This window comes from Melanerpes formicivorus, unplaced genomic scaffold (genome assembly GCF_026170545.1).
Source record: "Melanerpes formicivorus ecotype bairdi unplaced genomic scaffold, bMelFor1.0.p_v2 SCAF_24, whole genome shotgun sequence".
Lineage (NCBI taxonomy): Eukaryota > Metazoa > Chordata > Aves > Piciformes > Picidae > Melanerpes > Melanerpes formicivorus.
In genome coordinates this window covers 8,958,436-8,976,877 of record NW_027142376.1, presented here as the reverse complement: position 1 = coordinate 8,976,877, position 18,442 = coordinate 8,958,436, and the positions used below count along the sequence as shown (strand labels likewise).

At 44.4% G+C, this 18,442-nt stretch overlaps 1 protein-coding gene across 5 annotated transcripts in view; it reads right to left on the bottom strand.

The window, feature by feature from the left end:
• LARS2 (leucyl-tRNA synthetase 2, mitochondrial) overlaps positions 1 to 13,426 on the bottom strand; it is an 85,879-nt gene extending 72,453 nt beyond the window's left edge. For 3 of the 5 annotated variants that reach the window (XR_010989055.1, XR_010989054.1, XM_068152824.1), the window contains exons 1-4: positions 13,341 to 13,420; positions 10,467 to 10,557; positions 9,993 to 10,243; positions 8,038 to 8,166 (exon numbers count right to left, since the gene is read on the bottom strand). Coding sequence is in view for 3 of the 5 variants with exons in the window: in XM_068152824.1 (XP_068008925.1) it covers positions 8,038 to 8,166; positions 9,993 to 10,226 (363 nt within the window). In the remaining 2 variants the exon portion in view is untranslated. Of the gene's footprint in view, positions 1 to 8,037; positions 8,167 to 9,992; positions 10,244 to 10,466; positions 11,796 to 13,340 lie in introns of those variants that run through there. The other 2 variants (XM_068152827.1, XM_068152826.1) reach the window with 2 other exon arrangements.
• Between the last annotated feature and the right edge of the window lie 5,016 nt (positions 13,427 to 18,442).

The window sequence follows — 18,442 nt, the reverse complement described above, 5'->3', positions numbered from 1 at the left end:
CACTAAAATGTTCATTTCTGCAGCTGGGCTCTTTTTGACCATTACTATTGCTGCTGATCTGTCTCTGAGGATTAGATGAAATGAGGAAACTAACCAGATGCATAATAGAAATCTTTTCTTACTTAACCACTCTTTGCTTAGACAAATTCCCTACATTTGCATCCCCCCAAATGCTTTCTTTCCTTAAAAACTGATGCACTTTAAGTGACATGAGAAAAGCTACCTTTGATTTGGCTTCTGAAGATCTCCTGGCTGGCAAGGCACGGCATGAGGTTCTTTCTTACACTCATAAGCAGGGACCACAGCTTCACTACTGGCTAGAGGCTCCCCAAAAGGGCTGACTGATGCTCCAGCCAGCTGGAGTGCAGACATTTTATCTCTGTGCCAGCAGCAGTGATCTGCTCACAAAGATCTTCCCAATTCCAATATGTCTATTACAAACACCACCAGTGCATTCACTCAGCACCTTCAACAACAGCTCCCTTTAACAGCCAATAGCATAAAGTTAAAGGGCTGCAAAAGTGCACTGATTCCAGCTTCACACAGAAACCTGAAATTTGAGAGACATTAAAAATATCCTCAAATGAATCTCCAGGAGAGATCTGTTTAGGTAGTTGCTATAGAGATGCATGTAACACACAGGGGTTTAGAAAATTGTTCCAAGTTTATTGTCTCTTTTCCTTCCCTGCTGTGAATGGATTTGAAAGGTTTGTGAAATGCATTTGTCCAAACAAGAGGTCAGCTGCTCCTGGCTAAAATTTATGTTACCTATCTACAGTTAAAATGTCACAGTCTCCACGCAGCACTTGGCATTACATTTGAACTCTACCTAGCCAGCAGAAAATACAAGGCTGAGATTAACAGAGTTCTGAAAAGCATCCAAGAACCTCAAGAGACAGGGAAGTGAAGAAGAAAATCTGCAAGTAACATGTCAGAAGCTGTCACAAAGAATAAAGAAACAGTTAAGACTGCTCAAAATAAAGAAAAAATAGACAGAAAGCAATTCTGAAGGACCACAGGGTATTTCTTGTAGCTCCTGGATGGTTTGGTCATAGGCTCTGACTAGCAGAAAACACAGCTGTTCACTCCAGCATTACAAATGAGAAGAAGAAAGTAAGTCACCCTCTCTCTTGAATGCTGACTTGATTGCTCCTGACAGCAGTCTCTAAACTATACACAAGTGAGGGATCAGTTCTGCTCACTAGCGTGAACCTGTTTCCAGCATCACTTCTCTGTACAGGCAGCATTTTCTCTAAACCACAAAGGGAAAGAAAAACAAATCATGAACATATCTTGTCAGGTACTGACTTCACACCACCTCAAAGCATCTCTTTAAGAATCACTTCACAGCATGGTCACAACCCTGTCGTCAAGGTGACTGTGGGACAAAGTACAGTTAGACACAGTAACTCCATTTAGCCATTCCTGATCTCAGCTCTTCCTCTCAGAGGATCTTCATCCATTCACTGCTCTAACACCAACATTAGCAGGTGAGATCAGCAAGCACACAGAACTGACAACCATCTCCTAACACTCAGTTCTGTGCCTTTGTCAACATAACTAGGACAGACAACTCAGTGAATTTTCCTTAATGTTTGTAAGGAAACAAAGAACTTGTTTGATCTTCTGATGTGCTCAGTAGGTCTCAAAACTACCACCTGAGAGCTGACTTCTTTCTTACATCCAGATTGATGCATTCTAAATTTTAAGAGAGGCATGAGAATCAGCTTCCAAAATGCCAGTAAATAAGCATATTTAGTTCAGAGAAGGCATGATAGAGAAGCTAATAAAAAATTACAATGAAGAGGGCTCACTGACTTACATCACTACAGCACAGTCTACATCCCTGCCTCTAAGTACAGCCCCCAACATACTGCACGTGAACTAACAACAAAAAAAGGAATGACAAAGTAGGGGATCCCTGGCCACAGGTTCCAGCCACCAGGAAACACCCCTGCCCTCAGCAGCAATTTTCTGTCATCTTCCTAGATTGTCTTCTCAGTGTACTAAGTACATAGAATACATAGAATAAACCAGGTTGGAAGAGACCTTCAAGATCATCGTGTCCAACCCATCAACCAATCCAACCCACCTAAACAACTAAACCATGGCACCAAGCACCCCATCAAGTCTCCTCCTGAACATCTCCAATGATGGTGACTCCACCACCTCCCCAGGCAGCCCATTCCAATGGGCAATCACTCTCTCTGTATAGAACTTCTTCCTAACATCCAACCTAATCCTCCCCTGGTGCAGCCTGAGACTGTGTCCTCTTGTTCTGGTGCTGGCTGCCTGGGAGAAGAGACCAACCCCCACCTGGCTACAACCTCCCTGCAGGTAGCTGTACACAGCAATAAGGTCTCCCCTGAGCCTCCTCCTCTCCAGGCTAAGCAACCCCAGCTCCCTCAGTCTCTCCTCATAGGGCTTGTGTTCCAAACCCCTCACCAACTCCATTGCCCTTCTCTGGACTCGTTCCAGCAAGTCAACCTCCTTCCTAAACTGAGGGGCCCAGAACTGGACACAGTACTCGAGGTGTGGCCTAACCAGTGCAGTATACAGGGGCAGAATGACCTCCCTGCTCCTGCTGGCCACACTGTTCCTCATGCAGGCCAGGATGCCATTGGCCCTCTTGGCTGCCTGGGCACACTGCAGGCTCATGTTCAGCCTGCCATCGACCAGTACCCCCAGGTCCCTCTCTACCTGGCTGCTCTCCAGCCACTCTGACCCCAGCCTGTAGCACTGCATGGGGCTGTTGTGGCCAATGTGCAGAACCCAGCACTTGGATGTGTTAAATCTCATGCCGTTGGATTCTGCCCATCTGTTCAGCCTGTTGAGGTCCCTAAGTAATAAACACCATTACACAGCAGCTAACAAACAAAAAGCAGCCCAGGCAGACAAGGCACATCTGGAAAGAGATTGAAATAATGAATCTTTGACTAGTGTGGACAGGTTGGACTTGATGATCTTTGAGGTCTCTTCCAACCTTTGTGGTTCTGTGATTCTTGCAACAATTTGAGTGCCTCTCTGCAACAGAATGCTGCTTATTAGCATTCTGCTAAAGCAGTTCCAAATTAAAAACTAATCAGCCCACACAGATTTCTATCAAAACAGAACTCTGCTTATAAAATGCTCTCATTTAATTCTGGTTCTCACAAGATATAAAATGTAACATTTTTTTTCCTATGTCCACAGACACTGCTACAAACATTCAGAAAATACAGTTGTCTCTCATCTCCTCAGTCACACACATCCTTGTCTAACATAATTGCATTTAAAATACTATCTCATCTTCTCTTCCAGAATGCAACAGTGAGTTCATTAACACCTTCAGTGCTTGCTGCTGGGAATCTGGATTTAGTTAAGATTGAATCCTCAGAGTGCATCTGTAACACTTTCACTTGGTTTACAATACAGAAAATCACCTGACAAAAGGTCACAACAGCCTCCCGCACCAAAAAATGGTGGAGAGTAGCAGCTACCAGTGATTAGAAAATGGAACTGTATGGAAATAGTTCATCCTATGGATGAATTAATGATAAAGCTTTCATTAAACTTGCCTTTCTTTGATACCACTGACTTTTGCAGCTTCAAGATTATTAACTACTAAAAGAGAAAACAATGAATGAAAATACATTCAATTACACAAAAAAGAGTTCTGACTAAACAAAAAATGTGAAGTCATTTGGGGCTGTTGTGGAGGTATCACTGAAGAGACTCCAACCCCATCTACCGGGGCATAAATTAAGAAACCTAACCCTAGTGCCCAGCAATTTCACCCTGAACTGTGCAATGCTCACTCCCATTTCTGCCCAGCTCACAGGTGACAGCCTTGCTGGGGGGATCACTCTCAATTCAAAATTGTATTAAAAAGGTATCACAGGAACTATTGAAGCACATCACTCCCTATTTACTGATTGCTAAGGGAATTATTCTCAGTCCTCTGAGAGGCACAAATTACCCACTTTGGAATTTATCAAAGCCATGATAATGATAGCATGATAAAGCAATGGGAAATACTTGTTCCCCAAGCAGCAGCAGCAGCAGACAGGGAGCCTGCCACGGTGAAAGTCACCATGAATGTCTCTATCACCTCAAATAATGAAGAGGAAACCTTTCAAGTTTGTAAACTACTGCATCTGAATTCACAACATGCACAGAGGAAACACAACCAGAACCTGCACATTATAGTTCTGGATTGGTTTGTTAACAGGCAGAGATTTGAAATTCAAAACACAGAAATTACTTTTTCACAGCATTTTTAAAGAAATGTGGTTGCAATAAGATCTGTGACTAGAACTCTCCACACACAAAATTGGTTTAATTCCACTTCAAGACAAATGTTATCCTCAAGACATTTTGGGAAGAGCTTAGCCCAGTGCATTCAAGCAAAGCAATCTATCCTTTGCGTGGCTTCAGCGCTGTTAGGGAGCAGTATAATCCACAGCTTTATGCTCTCCAAAGTAAGAGAAAAAAAGAACAAAAAAAAATGAAACCAAAGAGCAACAAATATTTCTTTCCCCACTTCAAATGCTAGTGAAGAACATTTTAATTGAAAACAAATCAGATCTTTCCCAGCCAGAAGAAAACCCACCTAACATTCCATTTTAGAAAAGCAGTAAGCCGGCATCTAGATGATTTTACACTTCCCCACTTAAGATGTCCAACTACTTCCAAAATGAAGAAATTACACAAATGTATTCCAAAGAAGGGCTCCAATTCACTAAAGGAGCTCTAACCCCTTTGGAAAAGCATTCGAGCTTATCCTATCTGAAGTGTAACAAACAAACCAATTCCTGCCTGTTCGGATTAAATCAATAGGAAGCTCATTTACTGTTTTCTCATTAAGCCATTCTCTAAGAAACATATCACAGAATGTCAGGCACTGGAAGGGACCTCCAGAGATCATCCAGTCCAACCCCCATTGCCAAAGCAGGATCACCTAGGGCAAGTCACACAGAAGCGTTCTGAAAGTCTCCAGAGAAGACAACTCCACCACCTCTCTGAGCAGCCTGTTCCAGGGCTCCAGTACCCTCATCATACAGAAGTGTCTCCTTGTGTTGAGGTGGAACCTCCTGTGCTCCAGCTTGTACTTGTTGTCCCTTGTCCTACACAGCACCATCAAAAAGAGCCTGGCCTCTTCATCTTGACACCCTCCCCTCAGATATTTATAGACAATGATCAGATACCCTCGCAGCCTTCTCCTCTCCAGACCAAATAGCCCCAGGTCTCTCAGTCTCTCTTTATAACAGAGATGCTCAAGTCTCCCATTCATCCTCATAGCTCTCTCTTGGACTCTCTCCAGCAGACCCCTGTCTCTCCTGAACTGGGGAGCCCAAAACTGTACTATTGTTTTTGCTATGATTACAGCCCATCATTCCTCACTGCCTTAGAAACACTTTCAACTTCTCTATGCTGCTTCCAGCAGCTTTCTGACCTGCTGACCAGGGCCAGCTCTATCTCCATATGCAGAGCTACAGTTCCTATGAGGATTTTTAATGATTCTTCTTTTATTTTGTATAAACAAAGTTTAAACAACATCACTAAGTAAAACTTTTACTCTGAAATTGCCTGCAATGAATTCATTTCCACCTATCCTTTTGACTCAGGAAAAATTAACAGTTCCTGAACTTTCAAACACAAGCTACTGGAGCTGAATTTCCAGAAAGAAAAATAAAGCCTAAATCAATTGAATAAGTTAAAAATTATGCCTGCTAACATTTTTCTGTTGTTTCTAAAGGATCCTTTATGTACTGAAGAATTTGGAAAATTCCCTCAATACAGGGGAAAAGAAATATCTTTCTTGGGAATATCAAACCATGTAACAGCCTACAACCATCCCAATAAAGAAATCTTTGAACAGATTGTACATCCAGAGGCTGAGAAATGAATCGTGAAGAGAAAAATCAATGGTAAGGATTTTCCTTCTAAGTGATGGATAAATTAGCAGGGCTAATCAAAGTTTTTTTAAGGTAAATGAAAGTTCTAGCAGGTTAATGTGTATCACTAATACAACAGCTCTAAGAATGACATCCTCAGAAAACCACCTGAGAGATCTTTAACGTCCCTTAATCATACATGAAGTTTAAATTCTTTGGCCGCCCATCTTGAGTCATAAATAGATGTTCAAAGTGGTTAACACAACAGAAGATACATCTTTATAGAAATTCAGCATGTTCTACAGGCATTCTAATATCCCTCAAAGTGATTTGCTCATGAAATGTAAAAACACTCTGAAATGCAAGATTTCAAAGCTTTACAAGATTTTCACAGCTATTTTGGGGCAGGGAAGAAGGGGGAAAAAAGGCCATTGTGGAAATAAAAATTGGCCTCCCCAGTGGTTCTTGTGTTTCACTGCAATAACATCACCTTCTGTGCAGCCTGCCCTGGATGATCCTGCTCTGGCAGGATGATCTCTGGAGGTCCCTTCCAGCCCCTAACGTTCTGTGATTCGTTTTCTGCCAAGGTTGCTCTTGATGGTGTTTACTTCCCTTGTATTCAGAAGTTAACACCTACAGCACCCAACTGGATGTAGACAACGATTTTCACTTGATTTCAGCTGACACAAGAGGAAGCAAGTTTTCATCTTGCTGAACAGGAATTTAGTGGGTATCTTCCCTGTTACTGGTGAGACATGAGCTAAGTCCTGAAACGACATCTCCAGTGTTCTTAACGCCAAGCAAGAAGTGAAATTCCCTCATTAACTCAAATTTTAAAGTGAGGTTAAGTTCTGGTCAGTCAGGGGAGTTGGGGAAGATGAGTGCTACAACAGACCTTACAGGGGATTGTCTCATTTGAAGTGTAAGGCAGTTAGGTCTTTTTAATTTTAAAAGCGTGAGAATGCATTCCTGTGAAGCTGCAGCACATATTCAGCGCACAGAATGTTCATCACTGGCATAAAATATACAGTATTTGGAAAGGCAGCACACTGCATAATTCAGTGGCAATACCTCTAAGAGCCTGATGGATAGTGCTAACTCCAGGAAATACTACACTTCTACAGCACTTGTAGCAAGGAAATGGCACTTGGTACCATATCCAGCAATGAAAATTTATCTCTCCACTTCCTTTGTGCTCTTTTGGGGTTCTGACTCCTAGTTCTTGAGCTGCTCCTTCTCTCTCATACATTGAAGAGAATTCCTTTCTGAGTCTTCTGTAGATTTTTGCCTATGGCTATTTATTTCCTTGTTTCTTACTCAAAAAAAATGGGTACTGCCTTTCTGTTCTCCTTCTTCCTATTGTTTCCCAGATTCTAAACATTTTTCCTCTCCTGAATGTGATGTCCAAATTTTCTCTTGCCAGATGCACCTCTTCCCCCTCTGTGGTCCCACCCAGATTGCTGTAGGGTCTTCAGTCTTCTCTCACAGGAGCAGGATGATCAATGGATTCAGGTAGCTGAAACAGCACCAGCTATATCAATTGAGATAGCTTCTACCCATCTGTTACCAAAAGTGAGTTCTGAATACCATCTGTTTTAAAGAAGTTTCAGATTTTGATGTTCCAGCCTCCACAGATCATTATCTATGCATGGGCTCCTCAATTTAAGGACATTGAAACACTTGAAAGTGTCCAGAGAATGGCAATGAGGCTGGGGATGGGTCTGGAGCACAGCCCTGTGAGGAGAGGCTGCAGGAGCTGAGGGTGTTTAGCATGGAGAAGAGGCTCAGGGGAGACGTTATTGCTCTCTACAACTACCTGAAAGGAGGTTGTAGCCAGGTGGGGGTAGGTCACTTCTCCCAGGCAACCAGCAACAGAAAGAGTAATTGGCCTGGGGAATGTGCTGCCCAGGGAGGTAATGGAGTCACCATCCCTGGAGGTGCTCAAAAAAAGATTGGATGTGGCACTTGGAGCCATGAGTTGCCATGAGCTGTTAGGTATTAGGTAACAGGTTGGACTTGATGATCTCAGGTCTTTTCCAACCTGGTTGATTCTATGATCTGTAGCATATATTCCAAGGTAATATTGTAGAAAACACTAATTTCCTGACCAAACATGGTATTAAAACACAAAACCCCTACACAATCCTACTGCTGCTCTTACCTGCATTCCTCTCATCTTCTGGAACCGAGCTACTGCATCACTGATGGTGTAGACACGAACATGGCCCATGTGAAGCTTTCCAGAAGGATAGGGGAACATAGAAAGCACATAAAATTTTGGTCTTGATTTCTAGAAAAAAAATGTTTAGAGATATGTCACTATGTGAGTTATTATTCCACTCAAATAAATACACCTGCACACTATAAAATATGTGGTACCAAGAGGAGAAACAAGGCTCTGCTGGAACTGATCCAAATGAGCACCAACAAAGTTCACTGAAGCAAATTTTTGGGGTCTGTAAATGGAGATTTTTTTTTATCAGACTTTGCTGCCATCTCATCAATTGATATTTACATGGAGCTTGAAAAATTATGCTTTTAATCAACTTTAACTCAAAAAAATATACATTAACATAACAAATCACCATTCCCTGCCATAGCATCTGTGACTGACTATCTCTGCACTCCTAATCTGTCCCTCCCAAAAATGAAAACAAGGCAGACTGAATTACCCTCTTGGCAATTTAAAGAAATGTTTTAAATACTTTGTATTTACAGCAAACATGGAACTCAGTCTTGACCAGCTGCTTTTTTGTCAGGTGAACTGCAGTAACTCACTGAGTGCCTAACTCAGTTGTTTGCAGTCGTATGAACATCCACCAAAGGGAAACCGTGCAGTTCCACTAGGTATGCTCAGATCCAAAGACATCTTGCAAGCAATGTAAAGTCAAAAATTCATTTAGTTAGGTTTGAGTAAACTGACAGAAGTTACAAAGAAATCAAACATTCTGTCACATAAATTATTCCTAATACATCTTCAGTACTGTTGAACTGGCCACTGACACATGATTAATAAGTCATTGGTTAATAATAGATTAAAACAATATGGGCAACTTCTACTATGCTGAACAAAACTCTATTCATACTTATCAAATATTACTTCTGTGTTACTTTTGTCCAATAACAGCAAAGCTATAAACAGTAGGAATACTTCATTGCAGCACTATACACTATCTGCCTCTTAAGACCAGATGTTATTAAATCCACTTCAACTGTACAAAGAAAAACAATATATCATTACAACCACCATTTAGAACTTAGCATATGTCTGAGTTACACCTATCTATGACACCCAGGAATACATGCATTGTGAGGCTTCAAAGACACAAGCCTAACAGAATGCTTGCCCTGCTACACATATGCATGCAGTCCACTTTCATCTGTTTTCTTCCTCCAAGAGCCAGCCCCTTTCCTCTCTGACAGAATCAGTTTTGTGTTGGGGAGGGGCTACATTCAGAAAAAAAGAACAAAGAGGTGTAAAAATGCTTTTACACCTATGTGACTGAGCATAACTGCAAAGGGAAAAAGAGTCAGAGACTAAGATCATGGCTGTTTGCAAGAGCTTTTATTGCATAGGGAAACTGGATTTTTTTTGTCCTGCAAGTCACTCATTACTCCTAAGACACTTAAACCCCACCTTCCCTTAACATATACTTTAAGGAGTCACAGTGCATAGCGTAACGGATTTGTCATAGCTTCTTGGGAACAAGATCTTGAGAAGTCTGTTTACAAAAGTTATGAGATGGGAAGATGGTTTTTGAATATTTTAAATAACTAATTGCTAAATGTGGTCTAATATACAAAGAAAGGATTGCTTAAACACTTCTTAAATTTGCAGGTTTGTACTTTGCTCTTACAGTGTTGAGATTATTTTTCTTGGTAGTTTTTTGCTGCCCAGCGCACTGCACCAGCTACTAGGAAGAAAATGACCTCCATCCCAGTCAAAACCAAGACACCACCCTTTTCATCAGCTGTTCTTCTACCAGACAGAGCATTTTCCCCAAGATGTAATTCAGGTCTCATCATTATAAGACAACTGCACTAAGTTTCAACTCATTTCCTTCTGAGAAAGCAACAACTTGAACATGCAATTTCCAAATTTCTCGCAATGCTTACATCACTTTCTGAAATTCTGCAGAACTGATCCTTGATTCTTGGCAGCCACCAGCTTTCAACTCTTTTTCTTGTCTCCAACCCATAGCTTTTCTCCCATTTCCCCGTCTCACTGTAAATAGTTCTGACACAAGCAGGATCCAGCCTTCTCTGCCATTTCATCAAGCCCAGCAAGCCCTTCAGCTGTCGCTCCAAACATGAGGCACAAGTGCCAGCTCTCTGCCAAACCCACTGCATTCTTCAAGTTATGGTGTCTGAAAAGACAAAACAGGGATTTCAGTCTTTATGAGAGGAACTGCAGTCTATATTCAGTGGTTATTACAATTAGACAAAAATCTGGTAACTGTGAAGCCTATTTTACCCTGATGATTTGGCTGATTTCCATGATACTTGCATTTCATTCCCATGTGTCTGAATTACAAAAGCATTTGTATTTTTAGCTAAGAGGACTAACTGTGACCCCAGCATGGAACAAACCTGTTGTGTTGGATTTCTTCCCTCTAAGACACAATTCTTGCATTCAGGCTTGCATGAGAGCAGGATCAGCCAAGTGAAGATGCTCAGCTGCCTGAAGATGGATAACAGTGTGTTAGAAAAATTGAGAATGAAATATGGAGAGGAGGAAGTTGGATGAAAGTACCCTGTAAAATGACTGTATTTGTCATCACTGAGAAGAAATGGGGGAGGATGACTATAATTAGGAGATTTCAACTAGACATTCTAAATTGAATATTTTGCTTAGGGCTTCCTCCTTTGTATAGTTTCCTGCAAGAACTACAAGAGAAACTTACACTGTTCAGACAAGATGTAATTTATCAAGGCAAGCAAGTAAAGTAGTTGAGTTCTTACTCAACTGATAACCCAGGTAAAAGGTGTCCTCAAGTGCTTTAGAATGCTAAAATAGAACAACTCAGGTTGGAGAAAAAGCAAAGAGCCCACACATTTGGGATTGGACCCACTAAGTTATTTACTGATATTTACTTCCCAGAGTAGGAAACAGGACATTAACAAAACTAACCCTAGTCTCAGATTCCTTCCTCATCTTCACCTCCAACTAAATCCTTTTCTAATTTACATCACTGTTTCCCATCCTCTGTGTAGGGTTTTGTTCAACCTCTGGCCTGTGCCCTTGACTATCGTGCTATACCAGCTGTTTCAGGCAGATCAGCATTTGTCCAGCAGAGCTGCATCAGTAAAATGTCCGTGTATAGAAACTCTGTATAACAACTGACTTGCTTTATGTTTCCCATGGGATAGCAGCATTGTCAGCAGAAATCATTGCTATACCACCTAAATGAGGTCCCCAGGAAACTAGAGAGAGTTATACTTCCCCCACATTCAGAGAATCATTAAGGCTGGAAAATACCTTCCCCACCTCTGTGTACACAAGCCCTCACTGCCTGCCCCATATATCTATAAAATTGTACCTTTTCCTCTCTTCCCTACCAAGCAGCCTCTTTGAACCCCTTTTTCAATTACATACACCATGCTGGTGCTTTGAACCTTTTGTTGCCAATCCCTAAAATCTTTCTCATTTGTAATAATAACAAGCCCAGGACAGAATTAAGGATTCCCAGTGCAGGTGCATGAATTACTTGGGAGACATCTAGTTTCTCCTCCTCAAGTTAGCAAGCACCTTTCAGTACCTCACCGCTTTGCTTGTTTTTATTAATTCTTTCCTTATTACTTTTTATTTGTGTTACTTCACTTTATTTTACAACAGAAAGAGTCCCTCCTTATGGCAGGCCACTTTTGGCACTGTGCATTTACAAACTATGCATTTTAAGTCACAACAGTTACACACATGTGAATCCTCCACTGAAGGGAGACAGGAAAGACCCCAGAACTGTGTGCAGGTCAAGAGAAACCCACCTCTTGATGTCACACCTGCCAGGGCATATTTGGCTGACCTCAGGCCTGCTCACACGAGGAGGGGTCAGAGCAGAGGAGGGGTCAGTGCAGTGGATGGATCTGAGTGGGACAGGGGCTACAGACTGGGGTGCAAAGCATCAGGGCTTCCAGGTTGAGAAGGAGATCTGTGGTCTCTTTCCTGGTCTCAGATCCTCTCATGCACAACAGAGAATCATGAAATTGCACTGGTTGAAAGAGACCTTTAAAATCAACTCCAACCATTAAACCAGCACTGCCAGGTGCACCACTAAACCATGTCCCTCAGTACCACAACTACACAGCTTTTAAATCCCTCCAGGCCTTGACAACCCTTTCTGTGAAGAAATTTTTCCTAATGTCCAACCTAAACCTCCCTTGGCAGAACTTGAGGCTATTTCCTTTTGTCCCAGTGCTTGTTACTTGGGAGAAGAGACCAACCCCCACTTTGCTACAATCTTCTTTCAGGTGTTTGAAGAGAATGACAAGGGCTACCTTGAGTTTCCTTTTCTCCAAGCTAAACAACCCCAGTTCCCTCAGCCGCTCCTCAAGCCTTGTGCTCTAGACCCTTCACCAGCTCCGCTGCTCTTACTGGACACACTCCAGCACCTCAACGTCCTTCTTGCAGCAGAGACTTGTGAGCCAGAGATGTGAAGACCAGCAAATCAAGTGTTGGATCATGCAAGGACATGTAGCACAGAGGAGAGCTACATGCAAAAGACACAGCACGAGGTGGTTTTGCCGTCCCAGGCTTGTGTGCATGGGACTAGGACAAGCAGGATGCCCCATCCCAGGTGAAGGCAGACCGGTCCAGTGCTGTGTGGGTCTTTGATGGACCAGGTTATAAGCCAAAACTCTCCAACTCAGGCAAAGAGTCCCAAGAAGGGAGGAAAGGGCTGCAGTGATGGAACAGAAAAGGCTTTGGAAGTATAAGAAGAAAGGTTAATAATAATAAACAAGAAGCATACAGAAGAGGAGATCTTAACTAAATTGAGGTGCTGAAAATCCCTCGGTAAGAGCCAGCACGTTTCACCCATCCTGCAAGTGAGGCAGGCAGAGTCAAGCTCCTTTCTCTTCCCTGCGACCCAAATCTGAATTACAAACCCAACCATCTCCTCACATTTCCCCCCTCAGTTTTTGAGCTAAAGCTGTGTGTGGGCGGCCGACTGTTGCGGAAACAGGAAAGTGAGAGCGGACAGCAGCCACGGCGGGGCGAGAGGCTCAGGCCCCTGCTGAAAGGGACGCTGCAGGGTACGGAGCCACTGCGGGGGTGGGACAGGCTGGGCGGAGGAAGCGAGACCAGCGGAGCAAGCGGAGCGCGCAGGGCAGCGGGCACCGGAGGCAAAGGCCGGGCGAGCGGGCACAGGAACAGAGCCAGGCGGCGGCTAGAAGCGCGGGCCTGACAGGAGGGGAGGCCTGAAGGAGGGCAGCCCCGCCACGAGCCCGCCGCTGGGGAGCCGTTACCTGCGCGCGGGAGGCGGCCGCTGCGCCCCACAGCCCTCAGCTCCCGCTCGCCTCCCTGGGCGCCGCCATCTTGCTCTCGTTTTGGGTACGGGCGGCGGGCACCGCGCATGGGGCGGCCCTGAACCGCCCCCCGGGGCGGGGACTTGAGGCAGGGTTCCCGCGGAGGCTGCCGAGGCGGCGCGGACAGTGCCCGAGCGGGCTGTCTGCGAGCCCGGCAACCTGCGGGAAGCGTCCTGGCGTGTCATGCCTTGAAAAGTTGACCTGCAGCATCTAGGCCAAAAGCTTAATTTCAACAGCGATAGGCAATTACTAACCTCGTAGATGTTTTACCGTGATAATGAGAGCATCAGAGAATAATTTCGGTTGGAGAAGACCTTTAAGGTCACCGAATCCAACTGTTAACCCAGCACTGCCAGATCCCCACTAACCCATGGCCGCCAGCACCACATCCACACAGCTTTGAAATCCCTCCAGAGTGTCTCCACCACACCCCCGGGCAGCCTGTTCCAGGGCTTCACAACCCTTTTGGTGGAGAAATATTTCCCATTGGCCAACTTAAACCTCCCTTGGCACAACTAGAGCCTATTTCCTCTTTCCTATCTCTTGTTACTTGGGAGAAGAGACCAACCTCCGCTTTGCTGGAACCTCCTTTCAGGGAGCTGTAAAGCACTATAAAGGCACCACTCAGCCTCCTTTTCTCCAGGCCAACCAACCCCCGTTCCCTCAGCTGCTCCTCAGAAGCCTTGTGCTCTAGACCCAGCTCCACTGCTCTTCTCTGGACACGCTCCAGCACCACGGTGTCCTTGTGGTGAGGTGTACAAAACTGAGCAGCGCTCAAGCCGCAGGCTCACCGGGGCCCAGTACAGGGGCATGATCACCCCCCTGCTCCTGCTGCCCACATCATTCAAGAAGGCCAGGATGCTGTTGGCCTTTTTGGCCACCTGAACACTCTGCTGGCTCATCTTCAGTTGGGTGTCAACCAACACTCCCAGGCAGCTCTCCAGCCTTTCTGCCAGGCAGCTCTCCAGCCGCTCTGCCCAAGCCTGTAGCGTTGCATGGGATCGTTGTGGCACAAGTGCATGAGCCGGCTGTTGGCCCTGTTAAACCTCATACAGCTGGCCTTGGCCCATCAATCCAACCTGCCCAGATGCCTCCACAGAGCCTCTCTAGCCTCCAGCAGATCAACACCCTCACCCAGCGCGGTGTCCACTGTAAACTTGCTGAGGGTGCACTCAATTCCCTCACCCAGATCATTGATAAAGATACTAAAAAGCACAGGCCTCAGGATTCCTGGGGAACACCACTTTTGGATCTAACTCCATTCACCACAACTCTCAGGTCAGCCATCCATTCCAGCTTTAGGGACAGCCAGGCACTTCAGAAGCCCAAGCAGCACCCCACCTCAGACAGAGTACATCTGCTGTATTTACATGATACAAGGGCTTACCGCATTTGCAGTCTGTGCTTTGGGAATGGCAGCCAAGATGCCCTCAGCCTCTCAGTCTAAACATTTCAGTAGATGTTTGAGGAGGAGCACAAAGGATAAAAGTGAGGTAGTCACCTGACAAATACCAAAGAGTAGTCCTAGGGGTCAGAAGGATCTTGTACTGGGCAATGTGAGGCTGGATTTGTCACTTTATCTTCGCATTTCAGGTATTTAAGATGAAGATTTAGGAGATCAACAGAAAATAAAAAGAAGTGGGATTGAATCTCTGTGTAAGTGGCATAATGTTTGGTTAATTTTGCTTGCCTCTACAGCATATACAGATATAGTTTCATTCAGGGTTGGAAGGGACCACAAGGATCATCCAGTTCCAACCCCCCTGCCATGGGCAGGGACACCCCACACTAGATCAGGCTGGACAGAGCCTCATCCAGCCTGCTCTTAAACACCCCCAGGGACGGGGCCTCGACCACCTCCCTGGACAACACATTCCAGGGTTTCACCACTCTCAGTGTGAAGAACCTCCTCCTCATATCTAGCCTGAATCTCCCCACCTCCAGCTTCATTCCATTCCCCCTAGTCACAGTATCACAGTATCACTTTGGTTGGAAAGGACCTCGAGGATCATCGAGTCCAACCTATCAACACAGAAGTCCTATCACTCCCTGAGATCCTGAGAAGTCCTTCCCCAGCCTTCCTGTAGGCCCCCTTCAGATACTGGAAGGCCACAATGAGGTCACCTCAGAGCCTTCTCTTCTGCAGACTGAACAGCCCCAACTCCTTCAGTCTGTCCCCATAGGAGAGGTGTTCCAGCCCTCTGATCATCCTCGTGGCCCTTCTCTGGACACGTTCCAGCACCTCCACATCCCTCTTGTAATTGGGGCTCCAGAACTGGACACAGTACTCCAGGTGGGGTCTCACCAGGGCTGAGTAGAGGGGGAGGATCACCTCCCTCGACCTGCTGGCTACACTTCTCCTGATGCAGCCCAGGATCTGATTGGCTTTGCGGGCTGCAAGTGCACACTGAGAGCTCATGTTGAGCTTTTTGTCCACCAGCACCCCCAAGTCTCTCTCCTCAGGGCTGCTTTCCAGCCCGTCACTGCCCAGCCTGTATTTGTGCCTGGGATTGCCTCGACCCAGATGCAGGACCCTGCACTTGCTCTTATTGAACTTCATGAGGTTGGCTTGTGCCCACCTCTCCAGCCTGTCCAGATCCCTCTGGATGGCAATACTATATACTGTATAGTTATGCTTCATACCAGAAACCATATACCAGAAACCATATATTTTAGGGCTAGGTTTCAGTAGCATTTTGTTGTCAATAATTTTATTTTCCTCCTGTAATTTTTTTTAAAGGGGCAGTTTGTGAAAGAAAGCCAATAGTTGTTTTGTGATATCTTTTTGACTAATGAGAAAAAAAAAAGCAGCAGAAGTCAATAAAAACTGTCTATAGCAGCATAATTAGTTCTGTGTCTGGCTGCAAAACAGCATCTTCTCCTTTTGTCAACATTGTGCAGCTCAGAGTTGTTTTTAATTACTGCAAGTGGTTTGCAGTAGCCTCCGAGGAACAAGAAATACTTCTCTTTATTTTTTTTCCTGTGTATTGTGCCCTTTTGCTGCTGGCAACTGTTGATTCTTTTAATTTTTAAACCTTTTTCTTCAGTGTTGTGCTTCCAGCAGAATATAAACTAACACATCTCCTTTAGGCAGTGTAATGCCTACAGTAAAGTGAAGCTTTTTCTGCTCTAGAGTTAGGGGCTTCTTATATGACTGAAAAGTATTTACTGAGAATAAGCTGTCTGCTTGGTTGTGTGTACCTGTCAAGTATGCTTAAATTGTAACCTTTTCACCACAGAAAAAAACTGAGAGCAGCTCTGATGCTTGCCCTGCTTATAAACCAGCACAGGTTCATCAGGACTGTGTACATCATTTCCGTTTGCTTTCCCATTGATCTCCCTTTCAGCAATCACTGGTGGCTTTAGTCTGACAGACCTCATTGCAACCCTCTCTCTGAGCTGCTATGCAAGCTCCTGAGCTGGTGGAGGACAGAGCATTTTCTAGTGCTGGGAGAGGGCAACACAGGGCCCGGCTAAGACTCTTCCCCAGGACAAAAGCTCACGATGAGCTGAGGTGGTTTTTTCACCTCTAAGGATGATTTCCCTCACACTGCTCCTGACCCCCTTCAGTTTCCTGATTCTCATGGAGCCATCTGAAAGCTTGTGTCCCTGCTCACTCTCTGTGCACTGCAGGGAGAGACTGATGAGCAAGCTGTGCATCCAGCCCAGATGAGCCCTTGCTGGATTTAATTTTCATTTGAATGGTGAGCCTTGCAGCTCACAGCGCTCATCTGTGATCCCTGTTGGAATCAGCTCAGGAACCTGAGAGGTGCCCACTTTCCAAAGAGGGCAAAGAGCTCTCTGTCCTAGCTTGCAGGACAGAGAGAACCTCTTTACTTTATGTATGTAGTGCACTCAAGCTCAACTGGGAACATTATGGTAGAGCACAGAGTGAGAGGAAAAAGCAAAAGTAGGAAAGAATTGCCTTGAAAACATTTTGAAAGTCCAATCACCACCTCAGATTTAGAATTATGATTTTTACAAATACCTTTCAGTCCCTGTACTGTTGAAGCATCCAACATGAAACATATTGACCTATATTTCCCAAGGCCTGCCATCAAGATTACAGCTGATTTGAGTAGTCAGACCTTTGTCTTAGCTTTTTAATCTGTTCATTTCACTAAAATATTGCTTTCTCGTCCTAACAATCTACTTATGTATTTCATTTGCTTGAAGCTGAGGATAATCGGTTTAGATTAATACTAAACTGATCACAAACACTCCCAGGGAAGTTAGATGGATGCTATGCACAAATTCAGACCTGCCATACCTCAGCAGCACTTAGGTTTGGGTTTGTGTGAAGCCTCCAGCACTTTTCTGTTCACCATATGTTCATGTTCAAAGATCCATGCTGGGCTTGGTTGAAGTCAGACGTAGCTTGAGGTACTGCAGACCTGCTGGAGGGGTTTATGAATGGGTGGAGGCTCAGTATTGTGCCAAGTCTTGGCTGTAGGTGCCACTTGCCAACCCATTTGCAAAAAATTAAACTGGAGAAAAACTAAGCCCAAAGGAATATAGATTTCTTTTACTCCTTATTTTCTTCTGAGGGGCCTTGCTGATATGATTTTGATTAGATGCTAACAAAACCAGCTCAAGTACATCTCACACAGGTTTGAATTGTATTTTACTTCAGGCCATGTAGAAGATGACTTCTGTAAAGATACTACTGGGAACTTACTCCGAGAATATAATGAACTCTTCATTTGTGTCACTTCCCCATTGATTTTCTTGCAGCTTATTGTGCCATCTAGATTCTGATAGCAAAGAAGGCAGCTAATACCAGATGACGCTAAACCAGGTGCAAGATTATCTGTGAACAGAAATTAAAATTAGGTGAGAAAAACTGAGACCAATCAGAAGCATGGGGAGAAGAAGAGCAAAGTTATTTTCCTTAGCATGATAATCCATGAAGATCAAAACCAGTGCAGATGTACACTGTTGTTTGGCTTGTACCCTGGCTCACTTACAGCAAGGGCAGCAGTGAGTTGCCTATCTACTAAGTGGTAATTTTTTGGCATGACCGTTTTAAAGCAACTGAGATG